Raw genomic sequence first — 10797 nt, 5'->3', positions numbered from 1 at the left:
CTAAATTCAATACTCTTGAACAATTTGATTCTAATAACTATACCCCTAGAATGAATTAGCATCGGTCTCTCTTGGAAATTTGAGTAGCTTCCAAAATACTCTTTCCAGGTTCCAATCACTCTGAATCCGAGTAGATCACCGGACTCCACGTCCTATGACTCCTATCTTATCTAAACTAATTTGACTTTTATAATTTTATACATAAGCAACATAACAAATAAGGAGTTAATACTCAAATTGGCCCCTAAAATTTGACTCCCCGACTCAATTTAGCCCTCAAGGTTTCAATTGACTCTAATTGTACCCTGAAATTTTGCCTCGAACCTCAATTTGGCTCTTTCGGCGTTTTCCGTCACCAGAGAGTTGACCTGACAAATTTAAATGACACCTGGCAGTCTCAAAACGACGCCGTTTTACTGTTGGTGCCGAAATTGTTAGAAACGACGCCGTATCCCTTAAGAAGGGGTTAAATGAAAATCCAAACACTAACCACTCCAAAGGTGAGACTCAGTTGACCATTTCTCTTCCTCCACTTCCTCTCGTTTTCCTTTCCGTCAGAGAAGCACCATGGATGTCACAGTAATGGAGCTTTGAAGCTTTTCTTACTTCTTTCTACTCCCATTGTGAAGATTAATTACTTGGGAGTCATCTTTTGAAAAATAGGTTAGTAACAAAATCGATGCTCTCAACTATCGTGCTCTGTTTTTATCAAAATGTTGGTTGTGTGTTGTTTTTCATTTTTTTCACACTACTTGATCAGTGAAACTTTGGGAGAATGTGGTTGATTATTGTTGTTGATGATGATAGAATTTTTGTATGTTAGGATTTAATTTTTTTGCATGTGTGTGACTGTGATCAACTGAATCGTTCAATTCTTTATCCGTTTGAGTAGTCTTTGATTCTTCATATTCCATTTTAAAATAACAATTATACTCCTTCATATCCCATTTTAATTTAATTGTTGATTGGATAATTTCTTGTAAAAATAAAATATTTTCTGTGCTGAACATTATATGCATCAATGACCACCATGAATGTTTAAGTGATAATCATGAACTGAGGATTTTGTATTTTGGCCAGTCATTGTAGTGTATTTAACTTTTGATTATTGTTTCGTTAACAGAGTTTATGCTAATTTTTTTCATTATGTTCGTCTTGTTCTAGATATTCCTTTCTTCCCTTATCCTGGCATAGTTTTCTACGGATCCTTATCACATTAAAAAATGAGCTTGTTTACATATTTTCATCTAATATAACAGAACACATAAATTGTTAATATAGGACAATTCTTAAACTCAGTTGAACACCATTGTCAACTTATATTATATTGATAAGATTGTAGATTATATTAATAATAGGGTTGAATATATGCATGTGTGAATTCTATGGATGAATCTTGTGTTTATCCTAGAAGGTGCTTCATTAACGTTAGTTGACTTCAAATCTTTGCATATCAATTTGTTAAATGGAAGAATGTGCTATTTTGGTAAAAAATATTTGAAGAAGTTTGAGTAAATGGGGATTATACCGTATCTTTAACTTTTCTTCTTAATGTTTTAATTTGAATAGTTTCTCCCATTAATCACTTATGATCACTTTTAATATTCCCTTTAAATGGGAACAATTATATATGTAAGTATATTCAAATTTTGTTGATTTTACTTGCTTTATTCTTTCATGTTTCATGATTAAGGATTGCATGAGACAAATTGAAATTAGTGTTGTTGTCAATTTATTGAAGTTAATGTTGTTTTTAATCATTGTCTCCTGAATCTTATTTATAGATGGATGAACGTATAACGATTGTGTACATCATAGAGGCAATTTTGTCACCAAATCAAATGACAGTTTGGTTTATGACAATGATCACACATTCACACTGATGAATTGACTGGGCTGGATGAGGACGTATTAGAAGTATTTTCACTGAGAGACTACTACAAGGTTCTAGGTTATGATAACATGGTTGAGTGTTGGTGGCTTGTTCCTGGTAGATCTATGAAGAGTGGACAGCGAGCACTAAGTCATGACAAAGAGCTAGTAGAGATGTGCTTCTATGCAAAGAACAATAGGGGAACAATGCACATATACTATGAGCATGGAGTTTCCCAACCCATGGTAGAGGAATAAGCACCTGAATTGAGAGAGCTAACACCCAATGCCACTGGTGTAGAAAACGTTGTCGAAGGGACCACACCTAACCCAAAGAATAACAGGTACTGAGGTAGCCAATAATTGCTTAAACATAGTTTAGATTAGATAGTGACTGGTTTGTATTCATTTAATTAAACATAGTTTAGATTAGATAGTGACTGGTTTGTATTCATTTAAGTGTTCTTATTTGTTTCACTATGTTTTATGTCTCTGGTGATTAGTCTCTATTTAAATAGATTGTTGGATACTGTTTCATAACATCTGTCCTTGTAGGCATGCCGTGTGTCCATGCATGTGCAGCCATCTCCAAGATAAATCGAAATGCTGGGGATTTTTGTCATCATTGGCTGACCATGGAAGCTTATAGAGATACCTACAAGCACTCTCTCAATCCAATACCAGGACAAGATCTTTGGGAGAGAAGTGAACAAAATAGGTCTTATGCACCTAAAATGAAGCGAAAACCAGGGCCAATAACCCAAAAAAGACAGAAGGATGCTGATGAAGAGTCATCTAGTGTTAAGAAGTCAAAAACTGAAACCAAGCTGAAGAAGAAATACAAAGAATTCACATGTACTTACTGTGGTACGAGAGGGCATACAAAGAGGAGTTGCGCTCATAGGAAAGCTGATGACCTTGCTAGTGCCCTTGTTAATGCAGCAGCGGCTGTTGTTGCAAAAGAAAAAGGTTCTAACTCTGGAGAGGGTACAGATCCAGCAAACGTTGCTACTACTAACACCCAAGCTGCTGAGATTAATGAAAATGCTCCATTAGCACCAGGTCAAGCTGTTGCTGATGCAAATTCTTCAGAGTTTGTACTCACCCAACCCACTTACTCATAGCCGGAAAATCAAGAACAGGTAGTGTTTGGTTTCTAATATTTGATTAACTGTTAACTGGTTTATATTGGTTTATAATACACGAGTAAATGTTGGGTAGATCTAACTGATTGATACTATTTGATAACATATTGATTGGTTTTTATTGGGTTGTATTGGTCACTATTTCTGTTCACAATTTTACTAGGTCCCTCCATCAGACCCAACTCCACCTCCACAACAGGTGACAAGGCCTCACAAGTTGCAATCTAAGAGGAAAACAACTTTCAATGTGGACCCAATGCAAGGAACAAGTTCTGGGATAGCTGCATGCTTGGTAGAGTTTATGACATTTGTTCCCACCCCAGGCTTCAAACCACCAACAACAAAATAGAAAACGCTTTGCAATATTGACTGGAAGTTGTGTAGAACATATTTTGTAGAGAGCATTTGATCAAATTATGCTCTTTTGATATTTTGTTACTATGTTATGTAGAGTAATCTGTTTTGGTTTAGGATATTTGAAACTATGTTATCTAGGGTATCTAAGGTATGATACAGATACTGCTATTGCTAATGCTGTGATATTGACAATGATTAATGACTATGAATTACTTAATGAATTACTTATTTTTGGGTCTTCTGTCAAGTGCAAGAACCACACAAGGTTCTATTAGATTTTCTTTTGTCAAAACATCTCATCTATTTATATCTTTTTTTACAAATGAACTATACACTTAAATTTATTCACTAATAGAAGTGCATACTACATATATAGTTATTAGAGCCAGCTCCTGATCTTGTCTTCATATACAGACTTATAGCAGCTTCATATATAATCTCAGTTTTAAAGAATTTTTACAGGATATATCATTAGCAAAGAGAACATAAAATTTCATTTCTATTTTCTCATTAAATACATAACAATGCTTCATTCACATAACTGATATACAGTTACATATATTTCATCCCACCTAATCCACAAGTTACAATCACAATTCCAAAAATAATAACAAACACAGACAACATAATATTCCACATTTTTAATATTCTAATTTCAGCTTCAACTGCACTAATTTTCCATCCCAGAGATATTTTTCAATGATCTTCACTAACTGAACTTTCATTTCTTCCAACTATGGCTTCTTCTTCTTCAACATCTGCCCATTTAAAAAAGCCACACCATCTCTTACCGGTAGTCTACAACACAAAAAATCCAAAAAAAAATTGAGAGGAAAAACAGTTACAAAATCAACAAGCATTTGAGAAATAAGACACACAATCAACTTGCAATAATTCAACCAACTCACATTATAGTTAGAGCATCCATAGAATGGTCTTTCTGGATTGGAGTCCGTCCCAGACCACCGAAGAATAGGACGCAACCCACAACTGCACCAATGCGGAACCTTCCCACCTCTGTCACAATGTGTGTTTTTCACCCAGCCACCATGCGAACGAGCTCTACTAGAGCTACCTGAGCTTTGGCTGCTGCTTCGCAACATTCTTCTCACCTCTTGGAGACACTCTTCGATTTGGAAAAATTGGAACTTCTAGGTTTTATTTGAAATTTTTAGGGGTTAAAATGAATCCTTCAAATATTTTGCCACGTCATCTAACTGCTAGGGTGCCAGGTGTCTACCAAAATTGCCAAGTCAGCTCTCCGGTGACGAAAAACGCCGGAAGGGCCAAATTGAGGCTCGAGGCAAAATTTTCGGGTACAATTAGAGTCAATTGAAATCTTGAGGGCTAAATTAAGTTGGGGTCAAATTTCAGGGGCCAATTTGAGTATTAACTCAATAAATAAGAGTAGATTATACTAATATATTTTTGGTGAACAACAGATTATACTAATATATAATTATATATAACGTTTTTTTGTCCAAAGTAGTATATATAATGTTAAATAACCAAAAATGAACTCATAATCTGGGCCAGATTGGGATGAGCCCACTTGATCTGTGCTCATCCTCTTAAAAAAAGAAAACAAATTTTGGGTGATAAAAGTAGGGGTATACATGGCCCAGCCCGACTCGAAGACTCGGTCCGGTCTCGAACATTTTAGGGGTTAATTTAGTGTGATTTCATCGGGTTTAGGGTCGGGTAAGAGTCTTAAAAATAGACCCGGTCATTATTTCGGATCGGGTCCGGGCCATAGCTCGGGCCGCCCGAACTCGGCCCGGTGGCCCCGTCATCATACACAATTAATATTTTGTGTTATTAATGATGGATGATAGTTATTGTTATGTGGAATTTAAATATTGTAAACCATAATATTTTGTGTTATTAGTCATTATAAGATTATAAGTTAATATTTTATGTTTAAATGCATAAGACTTTAGACTAATGCATAATATTGTATTATTTGTATTGATTTAAATATTTGGTGTTATTAGACAATATTAGTATTGATTATGGTTATGCTTTAATTTTAGAGAATGGTTGATTCTTGTTATATTTTTTTAAGTGAATTTTACTATGTGAATTGTGAAATAATAGTTGGAGATTAGATAATTATTACATGCTAAAGACCCGGTTTTCACCCGATTTTCATCCGGCCCGAAGGTGCGTAGGTTTTATCGGGTCTAGAATCGGGTTAGGGTCTAAAAATTAGGACCGGTCTATATTTCGAGTCAGATCTGAGTTAAGCCAAATCTGGTGTGACCCGACCCATGTACACCCCTAGATAAAAGTATTATATTTTGTTTTTTTTCAAATATTATTATTTTTTATTAAAAGATCATCAAAATTTTATTAATTTTGGTTATTAGTTAATCATCAATATTTAAATATATGAGATAAAGTATATTATTGGATTATTAAACTAAAAAAATTAAACTAAAAATTAATAATAAAATAATAACTAAAAATAATAAATTTTAATAATTTTTAATAATCTTTGGTGCACGGAAAATAAACGGTGATTTACTTGATCAAAGTTTTGGCACAATAATCAAATTGATTTGGTAGAGTGATTATTTATTCGGAAAATATTTTAGTACAGTGAACGGGAATTGGGTTATGTCTCAATAATCACGCTAATCCCGTCCCCCATTCCTTTCCGTTTCTTCTCGTTCTTTCTCGGTCCCTATTTCTTTCTCTTCTCTCTCATTCTCAGATGCTCTCTTCTTTTCGATTGTTTGCGTCTCCCTCTTCGCCTTCGAACCTTAACCCTCTCCTTTGGTGAGTTGCTCTTCATTTCTATTGGTTTGATTATCATTATTCAATTTATTTATTCATTGCTGATTCCATGTTATATATAGCAACCTACCTTCTTCTCTGCTTGTGTTGCATGATTCATTGAGTTCATGCCAGGCTAGTTGTAAAGATTCTATCTTCTTTACAATTGAACTTTAAAAATTAGATTTTGATTTTGACGGGGATTAATAAAAATCGAGTTAAGTAGCTTAATGTTTCATGCTCTTATCTAACTCGGCCTTCATTTCTCTCTCTGTTGCAGGGTTGTTTGTAATAATCGTCATTCGAAGCCTTTTCTACTACTTCATTCATGTTCTTTTAGTTTTTCTCTTTAATTCATTTCACCTACATAAATTCTGAAGTTTTCCATTTATAGGCCTTTTTGTAATCCCTGTGAATTTATCATGGGTTCTTATAGAAAGGGAAAGGTTGCTCTTGATTGTTTTCGGACCTTGGCTTCAAAGGTTCTTCCCCAAAATAAAAATTTCCAACGTGGTTCGAGGATATTCCAATCTAGGTATTTGGATTCGGGTTCTAAGGTGTCGAATGCCAATGGGTTCAAGTCTTTTTCTTCAATTCCTACTAGGGTAGTCACATGGGGTGGTGGATTTAATAGGAACTTGCACAACCGGTTTAATGTTGGGGGTAGGAGGTTCTATTATGTGGATCCCTACAATGTGCATCATTTCAGGCCTAGAGGGCCAAGGAAGTGGTTTGAGAATCCTAGACATGTATTCATTGTTGTGGTGGTTGGGTCAGGGATATTGATAACTATGTATTTTGGGAATTTAGAAACAATTCCATATACCAAGAGAACCCACTGGATTTTGTTATCTAAAGCCATGGAGAGGCAACTTGGGGAGGCTGAATTTGAGAAACTGAAGGCGAGTTTCAAGGGAAAGATCTTGCCTCCTATACACCCTCAGAGTGTGAGGATAAGGATGATATCAAAGGAAATCATTGATGCCTTGCAGAGAGGGTTGAGCAAGGAACAAATTTGGAGTGATGTTGGTTATGCATCAGCACATGTCACAGGGTTTGAAGGGCATACTGAGGAGACTTTGAAATCGTTGACTGATGCTAGTGCTGATGGCAAGGCAGAAAGTGGTTGGCCCAAAGAAGATGAAATCCTTGATGACAGTTGGGTTCAACAAAGTAGAAAGAAAGGCCACGAGAAAGGGCCAGCTACCTCGCATCTCGATGGATTGAATTGGGAGGTGCTTGTTGTCAATGAGGAGGTTGTCAATGCCTTTTGCCTACCTGGTGGTAAGATTGTTGTATTCACCGGATTGTTAGAGCATTTTAAAAGTGATGCTGAGATTGCCACTATAATTGGACATGAGGTATAATTGTGCTTTCTTTAACTAATTCTTTTTTCAGTTTAAGATTTGTAGGAGTTCTTTTATTAACTTGTCTGAAAGATATCTATGCTTATTGTCTGTTTTTACTTCTTAATTAGGTTGGCCATGCTGTGGCCCGACACAGCGCTGAAGGTATGACGAAGAACTTGTGGTTTGCTATCCTGCAGTTGATTCTTTATCAATTTGTCACCCCCGATATCGTCAACACAATGTCTTCTCTTTTCTTGAGGCTACCATTCTCTCGACGGTATAACTTCATTCATGTCTTTCTAATAAGTCAATTTCAGCGGGTGGTTCTTTGATTACACTTGTTGCATTTTACTTAACATCATGTTTGTCATGACTGTCAAAATAGTGTAGAATGCTGTTGTGGATTGCTTTAGTGCTTTATTCCAGATAACATATTAGTTCATAGAAGATTTTGATTGTTCCAAGCAAATAAGAACTCCATTTCATTTACCATAATTTCAATTAAGTGAATGATAGTTAATATATTTTCTGAATAAAATTTGAGTGAGATGGGATTTAATAATTCATTTGAAACTGTGGTGTTGTGATACAGTAATCAAATTTTGACATGTCTTTTCTCATTCATCCTCAATTGTAGTTTCCTTGAGATATTATTGCGTGCCCATCTATCAGCATGTCAATGTTGTTTTAAATTTCGTATTATACTTGAATAATCATGTACATGCTGCTTGTACTTGTTCCTCGTGGTAGATATTTTGTTAAAGTGGACACTTTTTCTTCCTTCAATTTTTTATAACTAAATCCTGTTTTCAGGATGGAAATGGAAGCCGATTACATTGGCCTGCTCTTAATTGCTTCCGCCGGATATGATCCACGGGTAGCACCCACAGTGTATGAGAAGTTGGGAAAAGTCACCGGTGGTGACTCCGCACTCAGGGACTATCTCTCTACTCATCCATCTGGAAGAAAGAGAGCAGAGTTGCTCTCCCAGGCCAAAATAATGGAAGAAGCATTCACCATATACAAGAATGCTAGGTCTGGAAGAAGTATTGAAGGATTTCTTTAGACTAGCATAACTTGTATTGGCACACCAGAATCAATAAAGAACCTGTAGATGAAACTGAAAGGAATTCTGTTTTAGCCAAAAGAAAAGTTAGGCGATTTTCTGTATGCTGAATTTTTTCAACAATTTGGTTTCATAGATAGATGTTTGCTATGTGAAGTGTTAATTGTACAGCGTTTCAAAGAAAAGTATTGATTAGATCATCTGTTGTAACATCTCAAAAGTATTTCTAAGGTAAAAAGTGACTATTTTTTTCATGTGTTCAATACATGTTATTGCAACAACCAAATCAAGTGTATACATGCTACTATGCTCATATAAAAGGTTAAAAAAGTATTCGTCAATGTATTAGGGAAGTTTTCTCTATTTGGGAAGAAAGGTAGTGCTGCTTTGATAGAGTGAAAAGGCTTTTGATATTACACTGTTGAGAGATGGGGAAATGGTAGTGCTGCTTTGATAGAGTGAAAAGCTGTTCAGTCAATTGAACCTCAAGTTTATGACTATGCATGCAAGGTTGATATTATCATGCTTACAAAGGATTATATGAAACTGGGGGCAGGATAAAGGATTAGGAGACAAGACTTTCACAACCGGTTAAAAAAAGAGGAGGAAGGATGCTTATGGGTTCAGCCTCAATAGGTGATGATGGTATCGATGTTGACAAAGGAGGTGGATGACAAACAGAAAAAGAATGTTAAATGCCATATATTTTGTTGAGATAGTTAGCACATTTCTTTGAATGATATATCAGTATTCTTTATTTTATGATGAAAAATATAATAAATCATGAAGCTAAACCACCTTTCTAAGTATTCTTTTTATATAATTTTTCAATAAGAAAAAATAGTTAATTTCCATATAATTTCTTTGTTTTCAAAATAATTTTTTTTCAATATTTACTTATTTTAAAAATTAACAGATTGTTATATATACAATTAGAACTCCTTACATATCCTTAAGAATTTATCATTGGCCAATAGAGTATTACATGTAGAAAGGAAGATTAATGAACTAACCACTCAATCGCACTAAATTTTATTATCTGTCTTATTTATATCCAAAATATTTTAAGAATCTTTGAAAATAGTATATTGTAAGTCAATATCCTTATCCTTTAAAACCTTGTATCAATTTAATTATTATGTTATTTTCTATTAAAAAAATTTGCTTATCAAATCTGGTATGGTCGATCTGATTTGCATTAAATATTTGCATTTTTTATGATCGAAATCTTAAAATATTATTAAACTAATTTTTTTAAATAACAAAAAATAAAATAATATAACATATATAAATAATAATTATTAATTGAAATAAAACATAAAAATAACATATATATATATTATTTATTTATTATTTATTATCTTCCTTTGTTCTGAACTTCTTTTACCACCGATTCCAACAAATAGTCTCTCTCTTGCTTCTTCGTTTCTTGCTGGATGTTTTAGTTTTAGCCTTTTTCTGCTTCCTCTTGTCATATTATTGCTACCGCCTATTGCGAGTTCAACATTTGAGACAATTTGCATTCCGCCATGGTCTTCTTTCACTGCTGGAATTGGTTCAGGTAAGGCATAATTAGTGTGATACTGTGGGCTATGGGTATTGGTGGGAGGTAGGATGTGTTGGTGGTTGTGTGAGAGGTCTGGTTCTGTATTTTGGTTTAAGTTTTGATGTTGCTTAATGATACATAACGTATACCTCGGCAATCTTCACAAACTTACATCTCGGCAGTCTTCACAAACGAATATCTCGGCACAAGACAGGATCAAACAATAACTAACCCACAAGATCCGGACGAGCTATGTAAAACTCGACAACGTCATTGACAAGTCAAACGTAAACATTAAGGATAACTTCCGGCAAAAACGGAGGATCCCGAGATAGGCTATAACCGAACAACCTAAAACGCCTATATAAGCAGATAGGTAACCTCGGAGTAAAACAGGTCATATAACTCACTCTGATTTATTATCATCACTTCTCATAACTTATATTCTTACTTGAGCGTCGGAGTGCTTTTTACAAGTGCTCCCGCCGCAGTGTTTCAATTCAGCCGACGTGTAACTAGGGCTGGCAACCCAACCCGCGGGTTGAAAATTCTATTAAAACTCTACCCTACCCTACCCGTGGGTTGAGAATCTCTCAACCCTAACCCTACCCGCACCCTAAAGTTCTAAACCCTACCCTACCCTACCCTACCATACCCGCAGAAATATCAAATTTTTTCAAAGTA

At 35.0% G+C, this 10797-nt stretch overlaps 1 protein-coding gene across 1 annotated transcript; it reads left to right on the top strand.

The window, feature by feature from the left end:
• On the top strand, nucleotides 5960-8830 carry LOC107605353. Its single transcript, XM_016307212.2, has 4 exons — nucleotides 5960-6155; nucleotides 6433-7513; nucleotides 7630-7778; nucleotides 8315-8830. The coding sequence occupies exons 2-4, from the start codon at nucleotides 6575-6577 to the stop codon at nucleotides 8565-8567; spliced, it is 1341 nt and encodes a 446-aa protein (XP_016162698.1). The 5' UTR covers nucleotides 5960-6155; nucleotides 6433-6574; the 3' UTR covers nucleotides 8568-8830.

The sequence above is a fragment of the Arachis ipaensis genome, chromosome B06 (genome assembly GCF_000816755.2).
Source record: "Arachis ipaensis cultivar K30076 chromosome B06, Araip1.1, whole genome shotgun sequence".
Classification (NCBI taxonomy): Eukaryota; Viridiplantae; Streptophyta; class Magnoliopsida; order Fabales; family Fabaceae; genus Arachis; species Arachis ipaensis.
Note: the sequence above shows the minus strand (reverse complement) of the source record. Positions and strands in the feature narration are given on the sequence as shown.

What these genes read in the sequence shown, in the direction of transcription:
- LOC107605353 (XM_016307212.2), top strand. Translation starts at nt 6,575, where the DNA reads ATGGGTTCTTATAGAAAGGGAAAGGTTGCTCTTGATTGTTTTCGGACC. An exon ending in CCACTATAATTGGACATGAG is followed by an intron (nt 7,514 to 7,629) that starts GTATAATTGTGC and finishes CTTCTTAATTAG; the next exon opens with GTTGGCCATGCTGTGGCCCG. An exon ending in AGGCTACCATTCTCTCGACG is followed by an intron (nt 7,779 to 8,314) that starts GTATAACTTCAT and finishes TCCTGTTTTCAG; the next exon opens with GATGGAAATGGAAGCCGATT.